This window comes from Streptopelia decaocto (genome assembly GCF_964273445.1).
Source record: "Streptopelia decaocto genome assembly, chromosome: 14".
NCBI classification, from domain to species: Eukaryota; Metazoa; Chordata; class Aves; order Columbiformes; family Columbidae; genus Streptopelia; species Streptopelia decaocto.
Window position 1 is genome coordinate 6,474,817 of NC_138669.1, and position 21,832 is coordinate 6,496,648.

A 21,832-nucleotide genomic window follows, 5' to 3' on the forward strand; every position below is an offset into this window, starting at 1 on the left:
TGTTATTGTGCAGATGATGTTATAGAATGTGCCGGCAGTACGTTGTAAGTAGGATCACAAGGAAGAAGAGACTAAAAATGACTTGATTAGGAATAAAACAACCCTAGAGCTGGAAAGGATATTAAATCCACCTCTCTATTAGAGGCTAATTTTAGTTTAAGAGTGTTGGAAGGATGGCGGGGGCAAATACCCCCTTTGTGCGCTCTGCTTGGGTCTTCACCTTGCTCTGGAACAGGTGGTTCTGCCAAAGCCTTAAATAAGACACTGGCCTTGGTTCGAAGCTGCGTCAGGTTTGTCCTGGTGCATCCCCCGGGTGTGTGGAACGGGATGTCACGGTGAGCAGGATAAGACCTGACATCAGCATCACTGAGGAGACCACGGGGTCATGGCAGCAAGGCCAACACGGTACTGTTGGATGAGATTGTACCAACAGAAACACCTGTAACTCTGTTATTCTGTGTCCAAATGAAGAAGAAATTGCCACCAAGGGGACCACACCGCAATTCAGAGAGCACTGCAGAGCATTAGAAGTGGGATTTGTGTTTTTTTTAAGGAATGCGCTTGCCTCCTGCTGCTACCAGCTACCAAGTGTTTGCCTAGCAGGGAAATTCCAGATGGGTGAGAGAAAGTTACATCTTCTGCCAATGTTCAAATAAGGCAAGCAGAAGAACTACCGTGATCACTCGACGATTAGCTTTATCTCAGCGTAAAGCATGACAAAAGTGATTACTAAGTGTGGATGATGAATCTGTTTTACTTTGGGAGGATAAAGCAGCTCTTCAGATAAATTAATTGCTGTAACAAGGAACAGGCAAAACAGGCCCATCTCCCATGTAGCGACCGTCGGAAGCCCTGATTACGTTTGAACTCCTCAGAAATGTCCTTACTTTGGTAGGAGGTCTGGCAGGGGAGGGCACTTGCAATGCGAAACCATTTTAAATAGAAGTCTGTGCATCCTGTAAGGACTTAAGTAAAGCACAAGTTTGAAAATATGATAAGTTATTGATTAAATTACAGAGTGAAATATAAAATAGCTATCAACATATCATCTCAGACTATTCCAGCGGGATTAATTTTTGTGGAGTTTATGCCTTGACTACCAGTCCTTTTCAGGAGCTTTTCCATGTCAGTTTGGTTCTATTGTACTGGTCAGTACTGGGCATCATTAGCACAGCAGATCTGCTCATAGTGACCAAAGCTGCCATAAAAGCAGCTGAAGGAGTCAGCAGTGCCCCTGTGCAGCATTTATTGCCATACAGAGCACATACAAACCAAACCCAGCCGACTGAGCAGCACTCCAGTGTCTTTGTGCTCCATATAAAGTAACTGCACGTGGTGCAAGATCAGCGAGAGCCTGGCCCAGGTTGTTCTTGAACAGTGAGATCTTTATCTTGCACCTGTTGGCTGATGAGCCTCAATTCCTGCATCACCCTCATGCTGCAGCACGGAGGACACACCAAATCAGTTTAGCGATTGGCTCAACCACTTCCCTGCTGGGCTTCCCCAGCGCTTGGTAAATCGTTCCCCAGTATCAGGTAGGTGCACCTCATCTGTAATGCTGGAAAATCTGACTGTGACGCTCTTTCCTAAACAGGCTTTGGCAGCCAAGCAGCTGCATCTGTCTGCCCCCTCACGTAGCTGCTGTTACAGCTCTCAAGCTAACTTTGAATGATGTAAAACTTTTCATTACCGGTTTCAGAGTAATTCTCCCTGATTTTTTGTGCACATCAGAGGATGCTCATACTTATGTAAAGACGGCTGATGCATCTTTTTGGGTGAAGGACTTTGCCACTCTTGAGAACTTGGAATTCTGACTGAAGTCAAAACGTTTCATTTCATTTAAGACCTCCTGCTGGTATGTGCCACAAAGCAGTCTTTGTGTCCAGAAACTTGTGACAACAGCTATGGCCCCAAGCTCAACTGTTTTTTCTTCTCCCTGGTCTCCTAGTGAAGAGGGAGAGATCTGAGAAGAACATGTGGAAAACTTGGAAAACCCCTGGTGTCCCATTAAACAGACGTTTCAAGTTACTTGACTGAAGTGTTGTCTTTCAATAAGGCATTGTTGTCCACGAGTAACTGTTTTACAACTTCAGTTTAATTGTTAAGCACCAACCCAGCCAACTGAAAGAAAAACCAAGCCCAGAGGTACCTTGAAAACACTCGGACTCTCAGAGCTGGCCAAGTGAGAGACATTTCCACTGGGCATCCAACACTTTTGCACACTTGAAACCCTCAGCCCTATGCAGCACCTAGAGAAAGGTGAGTGATCTTGGAGGGACCCTCTGCACCCACAGCGCGTGTAACAAACCTGAGATGGAGCCTCGTGTCATCTCTGGTGTCTGTGTTAGATCTAGTGCAGTTTAATTCTTCGGGGATATGGTGCTGACACCAGCACCACTCAAATTCAAACTCAGGTACAGTGTTATAACACTTGTTCTGACAGCAGCACGGACTTGAAAAGTATTTGACATCTTACCTGACAGTTTGTCTCGCCTTCTACCCTAGTGTTACTAAGAAGTAAGATTCCACTCTCCAGCATGCAATTATTTCCATGGACTTCATGTTCCTAATGACACAGTCCAGCTGCCCTCACGCTTTGACCAGATGTGAGGGAATGAATTCTGTTCCCTCATAAAAGAAAAAATAAATCTGTGATGAGTTGCATGCAGAAAATTTAGCAGAAAGTTCTTTGATAGATGCCAAATAACTTATCTTTAAACAAACACTGTCTAATTTGCTCAAATGGAGCTTGGATAATGTTCCCTTAGTTATGTGAGCAAACAGCGCAGAACAGTCACCAGTAACTACAACATGCAAAGAGCAACGTTCACTGCGAAACCACTGCAAAATACATGTAAAACAAGAGATATTTGGAGAAGTGTTAGTGATATGTCAATAGAATTACTGGCTGGGTAGGCTACGTAAGAAGTGAGCACTGTATGACTTTGGGAGGTGCCTTTCTGTTCTTCCTCACTTTTCAAAAAAACAGAGAGCTGCGTAGCACTATTTCTGAACATGAGTTGTTTCAGCAAGAGAAGTTCAAAGTAAGAAGCTTTATTGCATACTGATTTCTCCCTGCCTGGAGGTTCAGCTTTCAGCCTAGAGAGATCACACAGAGGGCCTCAATTAATTCCAGTTACAGAAGATACCAACTATTCTTACAATTAATGAGAACACACAAGAGACTGGCAGTCAGAGCAAGGCAGTGCTTCTGCACTTCATATACCCACCTCCAACTCTGCACCACTGCGCAGCTGCTGGCTTCAATATCTGCATTTACCACAGGTAAAAGTTACAAATCAACGTGCTGACTGAAAATCAAGTGATAATCAACACTGCCTCTTCCCCATTATACAAACAGCAGCATAACAGGGCCAGTAACACCACCCACAGCAACCATGGGGCTGAAGCAGCAAGGAGTCTTCTGGCAGAAGGGACAACCGTCCCCAGGCTCTCCTTCCCCTCTCACATTCACCTACACGGTTCCTTCAGGAGCTCCTTCACGTCACTGGCCTCTAGCCTGTTAGACTAATTAATCAAGAATCACAAAGTATTACAGTAGAAAATTAAGTCCTTTGCATCTGCAAAGTGTAGACTGCCACTTGGTCTATGTTCTCAGACCAGTGGCTTAATACTTAATGTAAGAGATTCCCACCCCCCCACCCACTTGGAATCCTTTGCTCAGGTTTTTTAGACACAGAAAGAGAATATTTGTCTCCAAATTCAGGAAAGAATCGGGTGTAACAGGAATCCAGTGGACCACCTTCCTTTAAAGAGGACACAAAACTGTGTGGAAATGACTGTCCGTTCCTTGGCTGGCTTGGATTTTCTTACGTGATGTCCTTCTTTCTTGGGGGCCTGTGAATATTCCTCACCACACACTTCACCATCCATTCAATTCCCTCGTTCACTCCTTTGCTAAGGAAATAAGATAAGTAGACAAGATTAAAAAAAAGACAAAAACAAACCCTACCAAACAACCAAGAACAAAACCACGGCACACGTAGTCCCTAACTGAGCCCCTACAAGAGCAGGTGAAGGGTTCCGCCCCGACCCTATTTATTGGCATTACTACTCTAGTTTCTAATACATGCAAATAACGGGAATCTGATTTCTTTTAACTCTGTATGTAAACTCTATCCTTTATTTTTTTGGTGTCTGTACAAGTCTTAATCCAATTTAGTTAGTCATCAACTCTGTGGAAACCTTGGGCTGAGCAAGCATCAGAATACTCAACAGTCAGCTGGTCTGAGGTTATTTTGCCTCAGTAGCCTCAGGCTACTTGTATCAGATCTTCCAATCCTGGCTCTGACTTTCTGCAATCAGCTGCACCGGGGCTGCCATGCGAGTCACCGACTCACCGCTCTGCACGGCGTCCCAGCCAGGACTTCCACTATTTCTTTACTTTTTTTTAAATGCAAACTCAAACTGAAATTTTGTAAGGGAATTCCTCACGGTTCAAACCTAGAAGTGTTTGTACAAAACCCACAACAAATGAAAAGGCTGCATTTCGTAAGATTATTATCTAACACTTCTCTTCCAGTCAGTGCTTAACCATTGTTGTTGTGGTCACTCAGCTGCTTAAGGGCATTTGATTCTTAGCAATGCAGACACCAGAGATTTCTCTCCTGGTTTAAGAAGCTGTTTTTATCCTTTGCAGTAGCTTGTAAAACAACACAGCTTTCTTGTTACATAAAAAAAGGAGAAATCTCCAAGCTCTGGATTGCGTACAGGCAGTAACTCAGGCAGGAGTATTTCCAGCTGTCTGGAATGGTACTTTCGACTTACACCAAACAGCACTTTTCACTCAAAGAACTGAAAGCACAGCCAAATTTTTGCAACAGTGATCAAAGATAACAAGAATCGCGTGAGTTGGTCAAGGCCATGGCATGCAGCTGTGTACATCACAGTCTCCCAGAGTTTGGTCTGTTCTAGTAATTTTGTCTTAAATCACAGGCATCCCCAGTGTAAGAACACTCTTGGAGATTGTTATATTATCTACATAACAAAGCTTATCTGCACACCAAAAAAATAAGAAAGCAAGAGCATAATTACGCCTCCATCAATGGAACAGTATTCATTTCTCTGGCAGTGGCACAAACAGCTGTATTTTCAACTGACTTCTTACATAAAAGCCAGGAGCTGCAGCAAACCAAGGACTGCAAAGATCATTGTGTAAGGAGAAGGGATGACAAAGCACAAGAATCAACAGCTCCATGTGCTCTCAGCCAGCAGTACAGTTTTATCATGTTCCATAGGCAGGATTTACAGATGAAGTTCCTGACCCAGTGCAAGCCCAAGGTTCATAAACAAGGATTTGTCGCTGCTGGGAGGGAAGCGCAGCTCCTTCCAGGGGCTATTAAATCCTACAGCACTGCTCTGCAGCTGACAGTTTACCAAAACACCATCCCTTCTTGTACTCACCCAGTAAGGGCAGAGCAGGCCTGTGTCAGGCAGTCTCTCTTCCCAATTTTGTTAATGCAGTCGCTAAACGCTGTCTTGATGTCAGGTATTGACAGACAAGTCTGCAAGGGAAACCAAAAAAGAGCTTGTGTTCTGTGCAACAAGAGATGGTGACGTTATTCCCTCATTCCCCCTTTCGCATCAGTCCGGATGGCACAGCGCTGTTAGGTTAAACCCCCTCACCCACTAACACAGCAAATTAACTTCTTTCCAAAAAAAAGAAGATATTCTTTTTTCACCAAAGAGAACGCTATGTTCAGGCAGTACACGCACACTCCCACCCCTCCCTGCCCCTCAAGGTGTACACGTCTAAGCAGAGTCATGAAAACCAGCACAGCCTGTGCACTCTCGGGATCCTACATCCAAGGATCCTACATCCAACCTGCCCCGTTGTCACACACAAGTCTGTCCACCAGGACACCACAAAAGTGCATCTGTTTGCAAAGCCTTTTGAAACGCTGCACCTGCCCGAGCCCTGGGCAGGCCCCATCCTGTCGCTGAGTCTTTGCCAATGGCCTGGCTCACGTCTCCCTGCACATGCACTTTCAGAAAGCAGCTTGGATGGGATTTTTCCCCAGTTCTCAGCACATTTCTTGACATCAAAGGCACAGCTGCTCTGTTGGTTTGCATTTTGCATGCAGGAGAAAATGCTGACAGCACTGAACGCAGCACATTTTCTGGTGCCTGGTGCCAGTTTGTTCTTGATCACCATCAGGTCTTGTTCTCCTGTAAGGCTGCTCAGAGATTGCTGAGAAGTGGCTTTAAAATATGCAAATGCACAAACCCCCCAATAAACCAGTGGATTACTTTCCTGATATAAATCACAGTGTCACCAGAAAAACTTCATACATTTACAAACACAACAAAAGCAAACCTGCCCTACCGAGGTCTGGACTTGCATCTTCCTCCCTGAACACAGGAGGCAGGTACAAGAAAAATCACCAGCCTTTAAAACCTTTCATCTCGGTGCTTGCTTTTTCTTCAGAAACCTCAGACAAGCCATTTAAGCACTTTAACTGGCTGCAAGCCGAGCTTTCTTCCTCTCTCTGCAAAGATATTTTGGACCTTCAACGAGGCTCACACACGTATTTTGGGCACGTGTTTACTCAAATTCCAAATTGGACCCCTGTAAGTCTCAAGAATTAGTCCAAGAGGATGTTCACTCTGAAAGAACAGACTACGTGCAAACAGGAATTCAGTCTTGTAAAAGTCTGGACCCTAACTTAGCAGAAAGATGGAAATTAATGACACCAGCTATCCCTTTTGCAAAATACTGCTTCTGGAGAAATTAAATACAGGAAACTACTGTGGGGATGACAATGTGACAAATAAGCAGGTTTCAGTGTTTATAAATAAGAAAGTTTCTCAGGAAACAGCTTGAGAGGAGTTTAATGACACCCAATTCAACCGGTGCCCTTGAATCCAGACTTGTGATTTCCTACTGTGAAGGGCCTTGAATCCGTTAGTTGTGCAACTTTTGATTAATGTACTGTCTTATGACCTAAGCTGCATTTCCAACTCGCAGTTTCAATCAATGAGCTGGAAACTGTATCGAGAAATGTTACTTACTTCATTGAACCAGAACCCTAAGAACTTACTTCAGGATTTCTGCCAAATGAAAAGATCAGCTGTCATCCACAGGAAAAATAGTTAAATACATTAAAAAAAACCTCAAACACTAACTTTAGAGGGAGTCAGATTGACCTTGGGAGTTGGAATTCAGACCAGTAGGTCTGGAAGATGGGCAAGAGATTACTAGCAAAAAGTAATTCTCTATAAGTTTGTAAAAGATGCTCCTTTAGTTTGGGTATGATGTCCACTGCCAAGTAAGAAATACAGGTCCAGCTGCCTCTTGATTCAAACCAAAGCTCTAGACAGGTCTATCACTCAACAACTGGGGAGGAGGAAGAGCTGCATGTCAGTAATCTGAGCTATTTTTCATGTCATTACTCTTTTTCAGTATATGAGACTTGGCAGGAGGAAGGTTAAATCCCCGTTTCGGGGAACATCTCTTTCCCCTGGGGATGGAGTTCAGTGACCAGCAGAGGGGACAACATCACTGAATTATCAGTTCAGAGAATCCTTGTTTCAGAGCTGAAAGCAGAGCCGTTGGCTGGAAATCCTGTCCTACAGCTGCGGACGAGGCAGATTACCCAGCACTTCAACCAGGGAGCGTCCGAGCCTCGCACGCTCAGCAGAAAATGTCAGCTGCAGCTTCCAAGTTCCCTCTTCTCCACCTCCATGTCTGCATTACAAAATATTTGTTTATAGATGTGTTTTGTTTCTCAACTGAAACCACATAACCAAGAGCAAACTAGGGAAGCTGGACTTGTGATCACATAAACAGTGTCCAATTACAATAATAAAAGCCACAGATGACCTTTCTGGAGTGATATTATCTACCTTACATTTCAGAGGAAACTCACACAACTTGACAAATCATTTTTCTATCTGAACTTCCCCACCAGAATGCATCTAAGCCATCTTTGCATGAAGGGTCTTCAAGGCATAGCCTAGGGAGAAATCACCTGCCCGCACAACCAAATTCCTTTTATGAAGGGCTCAGAACAGCATTACCCAAATGTAATGTCTATAATTCATGTCTATAATTAGATATTAGACATTTAATTCCCCTACACAGCAATAGTTCCTTTAAAAAAACTTCAAAACAAATTCCCTCCCACAACACACATGTGATGCAGTCATTTAATTATTAAAAAATCATGCAGTTTGGAAGTCCCTGCTAAACACAGAGCATTCTCCTGGTGAAAAAAAAAAAATCACATACAATATTGTCACAATATTAGAATTGGTATTTTGCAGTCTATGACTGTATTTCATCTCCTGATACAGGCAAACACCGCTCGAGCTTGGCAGCGCTGAGTGCATGCAATTTACCCGAAGGCAGTGGTGCCTATAAACAGCAGAATTCTTTTCTACAAGGAATTTAGCATCAGGGCCAAGAAATTCCTACATTTCATGCAACTTCAGACATTTCAGGCATTGAGTCAGACCTTTTGTTAGCTTATTGTGAGGAATGTAAACTTAAAAAATCTATGTCAGACGTAGGACCTGCGATATATTTCACAAGTGTTGTGCTGACCTCTAAAGATGGAATCAGAGTTTCAACCGCACGTCCCAGCAAGGTTAACATACCACCTACCCACCCTTATCATCATCCACATCAACAGAGGGATGCTGGGGAGAATTCCCCATGACAAGGATATGTCTGGAGATCCAGAGCAGAAAAGCCTCTACTAATGATAAACCTGTAATATTTAATTTTCTTCCAGAGGTTTTAAATTCTGCTAGATCAATGGCAGAGAAACAGGCCTTCTAGTTTTCTAAACCTTGCTTAAGAGAAGAGTTCATATTCTGGATTCCACACCAAGAAGACAGTCGATTTCTCACATATCAGAGTTCACAGCAAAGTCAGGACCATGAATTGAGAGTCCTGTCCCTTAATCTCTCGCTGATCTTTAAGTGGAACCCAATTTATTTAATTTCTACGACTAGATAATCTTACGATCATCCCAAAGAATCTGTTGTATTGTACACTGAAGCGTAACCAAATCCTTCTTTAAAGCCAAAGTGATTTCTATGGAAGTCTCAAGTATTTCCCACAAGTAAACTCACTGAGCCAGGTGTAAAGTCCAGGGGAAGCAGCCAGGAAGTCTCTGCGTACTTTGAAAGAGATCCAGTCCACAGCTGTCCGCGCTGGGACTCCAGATTCTACTGAATGTCTCTGGCTCCATCTAGAGATTAATCACCCCAACTGCAGCAATGGAATTCCAGGTACATTGCGTGGAAAGAAGGAAAACGTGGAAAATGCCACAACCACTTTAGGGACTGTCTTCCCTTTTTTCCAGGCCGGGGTAGATGAGGACTGCCCTGCATGCGCCCAAACAGTCATCCTGTAATTCTCACGAACTTGTCAAATACAAAACAAAGAGCTTTGCCATTCTAGATATGCTAGAAAGAATTCAAATTATACTATTGAGAAAACATTTCCCTTGCCATTCATCACTGTCATTTATGGAACGCTCTAGGACAAACAGAACATTTCACTGAACAGACCTTGTTATGGGAAAAGGAAGATACTGCTTCACACACAATTGTTGTGCTCTTCCCAGGGAACAGTAGGGCAGCATAAACAAAGTGCACTAAACATTTTTGGTTTTGGGGTTTTTTTTTCTGAATAAACAGGAAAAAACAGATCAAGATACCAAGCCACAGTATAAGCAAGACCCACGATAGCTACATAGTCTGTTCTGCTTACATAAAAGTTCAGAACAGCTGAGATGGACACACCTGTAGTAAGTTCACTTATGCCACTGGGAAAGGGAGAAGAAAGGAAAAAATAAAACTAAACTGAAAGCAAATATTTTCAGCAGTGGGAAAGTGTCACATGATCACTCCAGGAACATGAAACAAATTTAACATGAATGCAGAGCTCACTTTTCCGAGGGTTATTTGCTCACTTACGAACTAAAGTTGCAATAATCTTACCTCTACATCCTGCTTGTTGGCTAACACCAGAATGGGAACCCCCTCCAGAGCCTCGCTGGTGATCATCTTCTCTAGAAAGCACAGGAACAAAAGCAGAGAGGTTCAGCCACTTCTGGATGCTAAAGTTGTGCAAATGCCTGACACAGACTACGTAGACACACAGATGAAGCAAGAGGCTCCTTCTTGCATTACAGTTTCATTTGATACAACCTCTCAGGTCTGTTTTCTTCACAGAGTTTTTTCCAGATCAAACTCCAAACATTATTTTGATCAATGAGCATGTTACTAAGAATTAACAAGGTGATAAGTAAAGAATAAGGAATAAAAATTCCAAAATAATTAGCATAAGCACAAAAATAGATTCAGGGCCATTTTAGGCAACAAAAGTGAGTCCTGTGTCACAGACAGGATGACAGATTCCAACAAAAAAGCATAAAAGCACAACAGATGTGTCATCAAGAGGCCACTCAGCTTCCTTCAAGGACACAGGAACAGACATGACAGTAATGAGGGAATTGTGCCACAAAACATCACGAAATCCCCAGACAGGTAAAACACAACATACTCACCAAAAGCTCTTTTAGATTCTGAGAGCCTCTCCTCGTCAGTGGAGTCAATAACATAGATCACCCCATGAGATTCAGCGTAATACTGAAAGGAAACCACAGATATCAGTGTATCTGTCCGCTGGGACCATTTGTTCCTCTTACTGTTTTTTTTATATTGAGTAAAACTTTGATACACATGGAATAGATCAACCAGTTAGAGCCAGTGGTTTCCACGGTCTGTGTCTGAGAAGAACAGTGGCACACAAAGCGTTGGCTGTTCTGTTTGCAGGCCTACTGAATGCAACAGGGGAAAAAGCTGCTCTGTCCCTGCAAAAAGCTTCTCTCTACTGGCATAACCCTCACATATGGGTTGGTAATTGCTGTCTCTAAACAACAATGCAAATATTAAGCATTATCTTTGCTAATCTTGCACAGATATAGTTGAATCTCTGGAAAAGCGTTGATGCTAAATACTGGAGTTACCAGTACACCTGTAAAATAACTAAATTATCACACTGCTTCGGTTGTAAAAGAGACAAAAATATTGCTAAAAGAAAAAAAAAAATACATCTCCAACCTTGTCCCAGAGAGACTGCAGCTCCTCCTGCCCACCAAGATCCCAGAACATCAGCCGAGCTTTGCCAACGTCAATAGTACCAACTAGAGGGAAAGAAGAAAAGACGATTCCCTGAAAACTAAGGGTGTTTGTTAAAGCACAAACACCTGCACACTCCCCTAACAAATCTGGGGTACAAGAGTTTTCTAGAGGAACAAATCACACGCAGTGGCTACCTTCAACAACAGAAGTGACCACTAATATCAGTCGTGTCAGTGCAATAATATCAGAATCAGGCCAATGAATGAACTCCAGTGAAATTTAGCTTAACCTCTGAACACAGCACTGAAATGGGACACATGGTTTTTCAAGACTTTGTGGTTTTTTTCATTATAAGCTAAGAAAGCTAATTTTATTCTCTTACAAAGAGACACGGGGAGTTGGGAGATGTGACTTCTACTTCCAGGAAGTATTTTGACTTTGTCAATTCTTGAATATTTCAAACAAGAACCATCTGCTGTCTAACTGCAGGAAAGCTGATAAAATCCCAAATAGATTTACTTACTGTTTAAGCCTACAGTGGTTGTGATTTTGGACAAACTCATCCCTTTGTAGTTCTTGTTAAATCGAGTTTTAGTTTGTTCAAGGAAGGTCTGAAAAGGAACAAGAAAAAGTATTTACTCTTGAATATTTTAGTGGCTGGGGCAATCCTAACCCAAACCAGCCTTTTCATGTCTGCAAAATTCTGTTCCAAGAGATTCTACCCTAACCTTGGAACAAACCACACTTCTTGTTCCCGATTTTAGCAAGGAAAGAAGGGCTCACAGGCGATTATGGGATTACCCAAGCCTTGGCTCCATCCCTGAAAGCTTCTGCTAAATTTAACTACAAGGGAAAAGTTGATTCTTTGCTGTGACATCACTAAACTAACTCCCAATACAGTCAAAGAAAGGTCGACCCTTTGGAAGTTTTTTTCTCTGTAGGGTGTTTAGAATTGAGTGTGTCCTCTACACAACTGGCAATAAACGGCACTTACGGTTTTACCAGCATTGTCCAAGCCAAGGATCAAGATGCAGTACTCATCTCTCTGGAACATGTATTTATAGAGCCCAGACAGCAGAGTATACATTCTGCTCCTGCAACAAGTACCAGGAAATCATTAACAAACAGGTCATTTCCAAAAGCCTCTCGTTGCACAACACAAGTTTTTCCCAACACCAGATAAATAAGTGACGTTGTTCTTTTATCAGTAACTCTCACACTTAGGCAATCCAAGGACAAATCACAGATATAAGAGGAATCATGTAAATAGCTCAAGATCAAATTTTCAAATGCATACAAGGGAGGGATTATCTTCCAAAGAGCTTAACCTCTGTTCCTGCATGAAGTGTCCACCACAAACTCAACCCGCACTTGAAAACGACCCTGTCTGCTCTGGGGCTTACAGGCGATCTAAAGAAGAGCTTGGATGTCTGTTGTGGCATGTTAGATGCACAGAAAATGAAGCCAACTTCACACAAATACTCAGAATGGGTCAGTCCTCTCCTCCTTGTTCCTGATCCATTTGACAGTATCGTGGGATCTTAAATGGCTGAACTGAGTGCAGCACATTCTAAAGGGTCACGAATGCCCTGAATTATCTTAATTTAAATCTTATCCAGCAACAGCCTTCTGTTAGGGTATCCACCACGCAAGTCTTCTGTCATCTTAAAATGCCATGAAGACATGACAGGTAAGTTAACAAGCCAAAAGCGTAAGACTAAGAATCAGACAAAGCGATACCAACAACCACAGAAGCTGACGCGCTTTTTATTGTTGGATTTGCTGGGATGCAGGAAGCATCGGTACCGAGTCCTCCGTCTGACTCACAAAACATTGCAACAACACTTCTGTTTAAATACAGACACAGGGAACCCCAAGGCGGAGACTTTGAGAGGCAACTGTCTCTGAGCAAGTGTGCAGAGAAACAGCCCCTTCTTCCCTGAAGGGGAAAAAAAAAAGTGTTCCAGACCAGAAGCAAGCGATTCCTGAGGCCGGAGGACAGCGGGGGTGAGGACAGGGCAGCTCAGTGCGCAGGTACCCCGGGGAGGGGACCCCCCGCCCCGGCCCTTAGGGGCCGCAGCCCCACGCCGCCCCCGGGAGGCTCCGAGGCGGTGGGCTGGGGACAAAGCCCCCGGTCCGCTCCCGTTTCGGGCCGGCAAGTGACCCCGGGTGTGCCCAACCGCCCGTCCGTTCCCCTGGAACCGGGACCCCTCATTCCGTCCCCTGCCACAGCCTGACAGGGAAACCGGCCCTCAGCGCCATTTCCCCTCACGGCCTAGAGCCACGTCCCGGGCCCGCGGCGCCTCACAGGCCCAGCCCAAGCCCAGCCGTGCCCTACGGGCCCCGCCGCGGCCCTTGCCGTCCCCCGAGCGCGGAAAGCGGCGGACAGAGCCCGCAACCCGCGGCCCCTCACCAGGAACCGGAGACACCTCCCGTCAGCCAGCGCCTCGCCGCTCCCCGGCCGCACCGGCCGCCCGCCCATACCTCGCGCGGCGCTCTGGGAAACGTAGTTCCGGCTCCGCCGCGGGGGCGCTGCGGGCAGGGGCGGTGGACTACAAGTCCCAGAATGCTCAGCGCCAGGAGAAGACGCCTGCGCAGGCGCAGTAGGGGTGGGGAGTCTCGCTGCCGAAGTAGTGTAACGCGTTGGCTGAAGAAGCCGGAAGCGGGAGTGCGGGAGGCCGGAAGTTGATGGGGTGTCATGGCGGCGGCACAGTAGAGAGGGGGGAGCTGAGGGGTGAGCGGGGTGGCCGAGGCAGGGACGGGCAGGGAGGTCGCTGTCGGCCCCGAGGTGGAACGACCGCGTCGTGAGTGCCCGGGCTGAGGGAGGAGTGGTGCCGTGTGTGGGCCCGGTGGGTTCGAGCGGGCGTCGTGGTGGAGGAGGGCAGGGCCGGGCCGGGCCGGGCCGGGCCAGGCCCGGTCTCTCCTCGTTCTCTCCCATCGCCTTTCGCCGCCTATTCGCTGCAGGAGCATCGCCTGGTCCCTCCCGAGGGAAGTAGCGGGACGGCGGGGTAGATGGTAGCTCCTGCGGACAAGGGCTAGTTGTCCAAACAGTTGCTCGTCTTAAGTAAACACTTTGAATGTGTTCTGAGTTTCCGGGCAGGACGCAGTTGAACAGCCCTTTGTTTTGCCGATGATGGATGAAGAGAGTCTGGAAGCCGCCATCCAGACCTACAACGCGCAGCTGCAGCAGGTGGAGCTGGCGCTGGGGGCTGGCCTGGACCCCTCGCAGCAGTCGGACTTGATTCAGTTGCAGGAGGATTTAAAGCAGCTGATAGAACTGACCGAGTCCAGCCTGGTGTCTGTTAAAAAGAGCAAACTCCTGGCTACTTTAGATCCAAATGCCTCCTCCTCCTCCCTAGCAGGTCTGGAGTCAGGCACCACCCCAGACAGTTCTGCCCAAGATGAGGAATATGCGGCTTTTAAGGAAGCGATTGCTGAGCTGGGAACTGATGAGAAACTTTCAGCTAATAATGATGTGATATCTAAAAAAGATGATGATGAAACTGATGACAAAGGTGAATCAAAGTACAATGAAGAGGAGGAGGACCCTGACAGAGAGGAGGAGGAGGAGGAGGAACTGAGCGGGATGAAGGTGAAAGCCCCTTACTACAGTTCGTGGGGGACCCTGGAGTACCATAACGCCATGATCGTGGGGATGGAGGAGCTGGAGGACGGCAGCGCGGGGGTCCGAGTGCTGTATCTCTACCCCACTCACAAGTCTCTCAAGCCGTGTCCTTTCTTCCTGGATGACAAGTGCAGATTTAAAGAGAACTGTCGGTAAAAAAGAAACACGGGTGGGAGGGGGCTTGTGGCTGTCCCGTAGCTAAAGGCCTCGTTCAAAGGGAAAAAGCTCCTCTGAAAGTGCCGTGTTTGGCTTTTGTACCAAATGACATTTTGCCTTTATGTTTTTAGAACGTGTTATGGTAAGTGGTGGTTTGGCTGTTTTCTGTAGATTAAATGGAAAAACCCATGGGGAAAGTTAGAGAGGTTTTACATAATCAGTTGAATTACTAAATTAATTACTATTTTAAAATAAACCACCAAAGCTCCTCTATCAATAGCGCACACGTTCCGGTTGCACAGAGGTTGTAGAGCCTCCATCTTTGAAGATCTTTAGAACTTCACTAGATAAAGCCCTTGAGCAACTGGATCAGTCTTTGAAGGTGGTTTCACTTGGGGCACGAGGTTCGACCAGGGACCTGTGTGTCTGTGCGATCTGGTTTATCTCAAAGGATCTGTGAGACTTTTTACTGGATGTGTCACTGGCAAGGAAAGCTTAATTTTCTGGGGTGGGATGTGTACTTTGTTACATGGCTTAACTAATACGTTTGAGATGAAAAATGAATAACTTGTGTGATGAAAACACAGTAAAACTTCCATAATTACTGGTGAAGATTCACCACCGCTGACAACTTGTTTGCATTTCCTTTAAGGAGAGAAGGAATTTTTATTTAAAATGTTTTATTCAAAGGAGATAATTCCTCTCCCGCCTCCCCCGGCAGGTTTTCGCACGGCCAGGTGGTCGCTGTGGAGGAACTTCAGCCGTTCCAAGAGCCCGACCTGAGCGCGCTGGGCGTGGGCTCAGCCTGCCTGGCCAAACACAGCGACGGGATCTGGTACGCGGCAAAAATAACCGGTGAGTCGTGCCGGAGTGAGCTTTGCTGGGATTCTGGGAGGACAGTGAAGTGAATATAAAGCTCAACTATTTTTGGTTAAAAAATGTTGACTATGTAAGCGCATCCCTAAACTGAAAATCTTGATGTAGCTGAGAAAATGCTCTGATTTTTTTCTTGGGCTTGGGAAGAGAATAGGCTGGGAAATAGGAGACTGTGTTTGACAAAAAGGAGGTGGAAGAGCAGGAACATGGAAAGGAAATGACAACATTAACTGCACTGGCAGGGAAGAGGCAGGTGTTGCAGGAATTCACATACATATTAGGTTAGAATAGCAATAATCTGCTCTTTTTTAAACAAAAGCTGGGGAGGTGGCTGCTGGTACAGCCTTCCCTTTGTCCTGGAGGGAGTGAGGGTTTAGTCTCTCCTTTCATCTTTCTTTGACTATTCTTAGGTCAGAGAGGAGCAAGTCTTCTCTTTAATCCCATCTTACTTCATTTTTAGAAATCAACCTTTAAGTGTCAACACAGGCATTGTGGAAATAGGTTTTCATTGCAGTGGGTGCATTTCCCTCACAGACAGAAATCTAAAGCACAAAATAGAACCAGAATTTTTTAAAACACACATTCCTTGGGCCTTTCCCCCCTCCCCTGTCAATTCCGTCGGAGCAAACTCTGCTTTAGAAAGCACTTGGCTGGTTGCATACTGGAACCTTACTGGAGCCTTACTGGAGCTCTTGTCCTCGCTTGTCCTTCTGTAGACATCGACAGTGGTTACTACACAGTGAAGTTTGATTCCCTGCTGCTCAAGGAAGCTGTGGTGGAAGGAGACAGTGTCATTCCCCCGCTGCGCAGTGATGACGGTGCCTCGTCTGCAGAGTCTGACGAGGACAGCGTCGATGATTCAGGTTACGCTAAAGGTGAGAGTGGGGATGGTGTGAGCGAATGCAACTCGTGATCCAGGTCTGGGACCTACTGAGTTGCCCTCCTGGGGCTTTTGCTGTGAGTGTCTCACCCCTGATTGAAGAGCAGATCAGCTCTCTGTGTCTTTCTGAAAGACAGAGAATGGTAATGAGCTCTTGTGTTGCAATTGCAAACAAAAATATTTGTTTTATGCAAATTACTGGGCTAATGAAGGTTGGAGGTTTCCATGGAATGCCCAGCTCAAGAAGGAAGAGGGTGTGATGTTTTAGAGCCGAGTTCTGAGCTCTGAGGCGGTTCCTTATGTGACTGGCTGAGCTAATGAGTGGGTTGGGAGATTTCCTCATCTCCAGGAGCTCCATGTAGCTTCACAAGAGTGCGAGACCCTCGATGGGGTCACAGGAACTGCTGTGCCTTGTTTTACTACTGAAAGGTGACACAGAGCGCCGATGTCTTCTCTGGGGTGGCACAGACAACACTGTCCCTGTGCTAGTGCCACAGTTATGTCACAGAGACAAAGATGTGTCCTGGAGCTCTTTAATTTAACCTAATAGAGATCATTGGATTCTAATGACACAAAATTAGTACAGTGGCCTAGAGGAGCCTCATACCAGAGACGTGAGCTGGAGGCCCATAAATCCTACCTGCCACAGTGCCAGACTTTACACTGATGACACATGTTGGTCTGTGTGACCATCCGAGAAGAAAGGAGAGGAACTGTAAAAACTTCTGGATGATTCTGCCTGGAACTAGGAAGTGGAATGTGCATTAAATCAAGGGAAGTCTCTCACTGTGTAACTCACTGTGCAGCCTTTGTAAAAGGTGACAGCTCAGTGGAACCAAGGATGGGTGGAGGAGCTGCTGAAGGATTTTAGGGTGGGGGACACATATCGTTCTGCCTCATGCAGGGTGTTCATGCTGTGTGGGTGCCCCAGATGAAGGTTTTAGGTAGCAGCTTTGTTTCTGTGTTTCACTGGTTCTTCTCTTCTGTGCCACAGTGATAGATTCGGGAGTTCCAGAGAACGGGGAATGGACCCCCGCGTGCAGCTCCTCTTTCGGGGGCTGGGAAGCCCATACTCGTGGTATTGGCTCCAAACTCCTTGTTCGGATGGGATACGAATTTGGGAAAGGTAAGGGGAGAAGGTGACCTGGTGGTATGAGGGCCTAGCTGCCTCGTCACCTCCATCTGGTGATGGACCTTGCAGCTGGTTAAGAAAATGGAGATTTTTTGGATGAAGCTAAACCTTTTATTTGCTGAAGAGCCTGTTCGATAAGGCTCGAGCTGTGTGATGGATCTCACTTGCCTGGAAGTGATAGAAGGAGTGAAGGTTTATGGTTGGACTTGATGATCTTGAGGGTCTCTTACAACCAAAATGATTCTATGAAGGAATAGCTGTTTAATTGAAGTACGGGCATATGTGCGCACCAGGCCCTGTCTGGTAGTACTGGAGGCATTTGGAACCATGGTCAAGTTAATGATTAAAGCCATGAGAACTCTCCTTTGAGATGTTCAAAGGCTTCAGGTAGAAGGGAACTGATCTCTGAAGCTTCTGATGTCTGTGTCAAAGCATCTCCTGTCTCTAGACACAGACTTCAAAGCCTGCTGAACCAGCTTCTCGCTGCTCAAGTTGTACAGAGCCTTGGGGGCTGTGGGAGGCCAGCTGCGTTTGTCTCAGGTTCCCCCAGAGGAACCAAACCAGTTTTAAGAAGAATCTGGCTCGAGAAGCTGAGAACGTGAGACTGAGCTTGGTTTCACAGAAACCGGCCTGACAGATGGCTTCAGGCTTTTCATCCCAGATCTGCTCTGGAAGGTTCCTGTCCCAGCACCCGCATCCACCGTGCTGGGGACTCTGCTGCTCCCCTCAACTGGGCTGGTGGTTACAGCCTTTTGTACCTCAAAAGCCGTTTTGTTCTGAGCTTGTGACTGTCAGCGCGAGCTTGTGGTGGGAGGTCCCTCCAGAGGGGATGTCCTCACTTGCAGTAATTGCGTGCTGTCTCTCCTCAGGGTTAGGGAAGAATTGCGATGGCCGAGTGGAGCCGGTGCAGGCTGTGGTGCTTCCTCGAGGGAAATCCCTGGACCAGTGCGCTGAGGTGCTGCAGAAGAAGAAACTGGGAAAGCTGGACCCAGGCAAATCGGGGAAATGCCGAGCAAAGGGAAACGGCTCCGGACGGTCCCCTGCGGGCGGCCGTAAGCCTCCCCGCAACGTGTTTGACTTTTTGAATGAGAAACTGCGCGGGAAGAGCGCTGGGGAGAAGGCTGGAGGGACAGCACTGCCTGCGAGGAGCAGCAAAGAGATCTACCGTGCCAGCAAGAGCAGCAGGAAGGCCCTGAGCGTCCGACTCCTCCAGACAGCGGAGAAGATTGAACAAACGCAGAGGGATATCATAGGGATCCAGCAGGCCCTGGAACGCAACTTTGGACGGTAGGAAAACATTCTTCTTGGGGGCTGCAGGATGAGCTTTTGGGAGGGGGTGGGCTTGAAATCGGGGAAGAAGAACAATTGGAACATATCTGAATGAGATGGAAGGGGAAGGAAGGAGAGAGACCTTAGCACATGCTGTGGACCAGCGTGGACCCTGGCTGACATATCTGGGGTCCATTGACTGGAGTTGAAGCTGTGGCAAAGAGAGGAGCTCTCTGAGGGAAGGTTCTGGAACCCTTGTCATGCCTGTCTCTGCAGCGCTGCTGTCGAGCATCCCAGCAGGGCGTTTTCTCGCCCAGGTTGTGCTGAGCATCAGGTTCCTCCTGGCTTTCAGCAGGTCACTTGCACCGATCCCACAGGAAAGGGCAAACCTTCCTGAGATGCTGACAAGCCTTTGATCTCAATCACGCACGATGACGTTGCTGTGATGCTTTTTGCTTCCAGACACAGCGTTGCTGCAGCTCGGCTGGAGGAGAAGCTGGCAAATGCACACAAGCAGCTGGGGCAGCTGCAGGCGCAGGAGGCCAGTCTGCAGCGGGAGCAGGAGAAAGCCGACACGCACAAGAAGATGACGGAGTTCTGATCTCTGACGAAAGCGTTTGACCGCGGGGATGGTCCCTGTAGCTGTGGCCTTGGAGCCTGGCTGAGACATCCTGCTCCTCTGGGTGCTTCAGGCTGCCCAGCCTGAAAACTGGTCTGAAAAGCAGCAGTTTCTAAAAGGAGGTGGTTCTGAGCTCTGTGGCGAGGAGCGCACAGCCACCCAGCCTGAAAGTGTTCAGTGAGCCTGGGCCTTGTGGAAGGACCAGCTCCAAGAAGTAGGATTCTCTGTTCTCTCGCACACTCTTCCCTCCGTCACTGCTGTGGCACCTCCATCCTGAGCACGTAGCTACTCGGGTGGTACCACTGGTGGTACAAAACAGCTGGGGGGGCTCCCAGCGCCCCACATCCTGCCGGCACCTGTGGCTTGTGTTTGCCACCAACTGCCATCGCAGGCGAGGCAGAGTCCCCAGCACATCCCAACAAAGCAGAAAAGGCTCATGCTGGGTGAAAACAACAAAGGCAAATTGCTACAGCTGCTCTCTGCCTTCTGGTTTTTGCTGTGGGGTTTATCTGAGAACTCCATTTTTTGGGGGAGCGGTTCCTTGTAGCCCTAGAATAGGCAGAAAACGGGCAGCGTGGAGGTGGGTACGAGCAGCCTCGAGCATCCAATTTCATCACTTTGACTGTCACAGCATCCCCAGGATGTGCTGGAGCCCAGCTGCTTGGTATGGGAAGCTGCGTGATTCTGTGAGAGCCAAAGGTGGGGGAATAAGCAGAGTAGCAGATTCCCAAACCTCCTGGCCAGGAGCAACCACACAGGGAACCTGGTGATTTTTGCCACCGTTATGCGAGTGTTTCTGCCCTGGGTGGCTCACTGAACACAGGTCATTTGATTCAAAATCCTCAGGATGCAGATGCAGGTGAGAGTTGCCCCCCATGGATGCAGAGATGGGGTCTGTGTCTGCAGTCCCTCCCCGCAGAGCTCCAGGCTCTGCTGGCAGCAGCAAGTCCCATTCCCTGCAGTGGGACAGTCCTTGGCCAGGAGGGATGGCTTCTCCCCAAGGGTAAATTCTGCATTGGTGGCAGCCAGCCCTTGCCCCAGAGGAGATGGTGGTTTCATCAGACTCTGGTTCTGGTTGGACTTGTGTATTGTAGGTACTTTTAAAAAAAAAAAAAAAAATTGTTTGCGATTTCATGCCAGTATCTTAAAGACACATATTTTTCTTTATCTAAGAAATCAATTTCCTTTTATTCTGTGAGTCATTTTTCTAATGAAAAGTTTTGCTCCTTTGGTGCCACTTTTTTTTAATCTGTTCCTAAGAAACTTCTAAAGCTGTTGGCCTGGGCTGCACCTCCTCGTAGGGTCAGGCTGCCAAACTCACCAGAAGAGGTGAAAGAAGATACGATCAGAGTTGTTCATGTCCTGTGGGATTTCGCATGGCTGCAGACACACCTCAGCAAACCCAGAGCGGCAGGAAAAGTGAACAAGATGAATGTCTGCAGGAAAGGTGCTGAAGTGAGTCCTGGAAAGCCCCCGTGGCTCAGTGTGGATGTGAGAGGTGCTGTGAGCTGCCTCGAGCGCTTCAGCATCCGTTGGGTTGTAACTAAATTAATCGCACTGTCTTAATTGTTCTAATTTGTGTTCTCCACACACTGGGCTTAACTGTAGGGTTAACCAGCTCAGTGTCCTTCACATGCAGGTGACTGTGTGTTCCCCGCACTCGAGTGCTGACGAGGATTCGTGTGCCTGGCTCAGCACAGGCACTCTCTGTCTTGGTTTGGTTTGTTCTCTGACGCTGTTTAACATCATTGTCTCTGTAAGAATTGGGTGTATTAGCCCTGTGCCTTGGCAAAGTTGTATATTGACCCTTCCTTGGGATCTCCACAGCCTCACTTGTCAGACCCTGATCCGAATGGCTCCTGCCTCCCACCCAGGACAGTTCACATCCCTGGTGAATAAAGCTGGTTTTTATTTTTTCCCCTCCTTCTTTGTAAGGTGTTGTTCATTTGCAAGGTAATGATGGTACGTGGCAACCCGTTCTTCCTTTATATCCCTGTGGGCAGGGAACCGGCACCCAAACCAGCCGGGCGGGGAGCAGGGGCCGCTCTGGCGAGCCGGGTGCCGCAGAGGCCGCTCTGGCGAGCCGGGTGCCGCAGAGGCAGCGGCAGCAGCCCGGGCGGGGAGGAACCCAGATGTGCTGGGTGCAGCAACCGCGTC

The 21,832-nt window shown here is 47.1% G+C and overlaps 2 protein-coding genes across 3 annotated transcripts; one reads left to right on the forward strand and one right to left on the reverse strand.

The window, feature by feature from the left end:
• Window positions 1-3,668: 3,668 nt before the first annotated feature.
• ARFRP1 (ARF related protein 1) lies at window positions 3,669-14,088 on the reverse strand (the record flags this gene model as incomplete). The annotated part of the gene is made up of 8 exons (XM_082065742.1): window positions 3,669-3,918; window positions 5,425-5,525; window positions 9,973-10,043; window positions 10,542-10,623; window positions 11,098-11,180; window positions 11,642-11,729; window positions 12,113-12,212; window positions 13,532-14,088. The coding sequence occupies 8 exons, from the start codon at window positions 14,086-14,088 to the stop codon at window positions 3,831-3,833; spliced, it is 1,170 nt and encodes a 389-aa protein (XP_081921868.1). The 3' UTR covers window positions 3,669-3,830.
• On the forward strand, window positions 14,014-21,598 carry ZGPAT (zinc finger CCCH-type and G-patch domain containing). Of its 2 annotated transcripts, XM_082065741.1 has the most exons (7): window positions 14,014-14,126; window positions 14,208-14,895; window positions 15,621-15,754; window positions 16,492-16,650; window positions 17,650-17,781; window positions 18,657-19,074; window positions 19,519-21,598. In XM_082065741.1, the coding sequence occupies exons 2-7, from the start codon at window positions 14,249-14,251 to the stop codon at window positions 19,655-19,657; spliced, it is 1,629 nt and encodes a 542-aa protein (XP_081921867.1). In that variant the 5' UTR covers window positions 14,014-14,126; window positions 14,208-14,248; the 3' UTR covers window positions 19,658-21,598. The 2 variants fall into 2 exon arrangements, with proteins under 2 accessions (XP_081921867.1, XP_081921866.1); XM_082065740.1 differs by lacking the exon at window positions 14,014-14,126 and having other exon boundaries at window positions 14,240-14,895.
• Window positions 21,599-21,832: the final 234 nt, after the last annotated feature.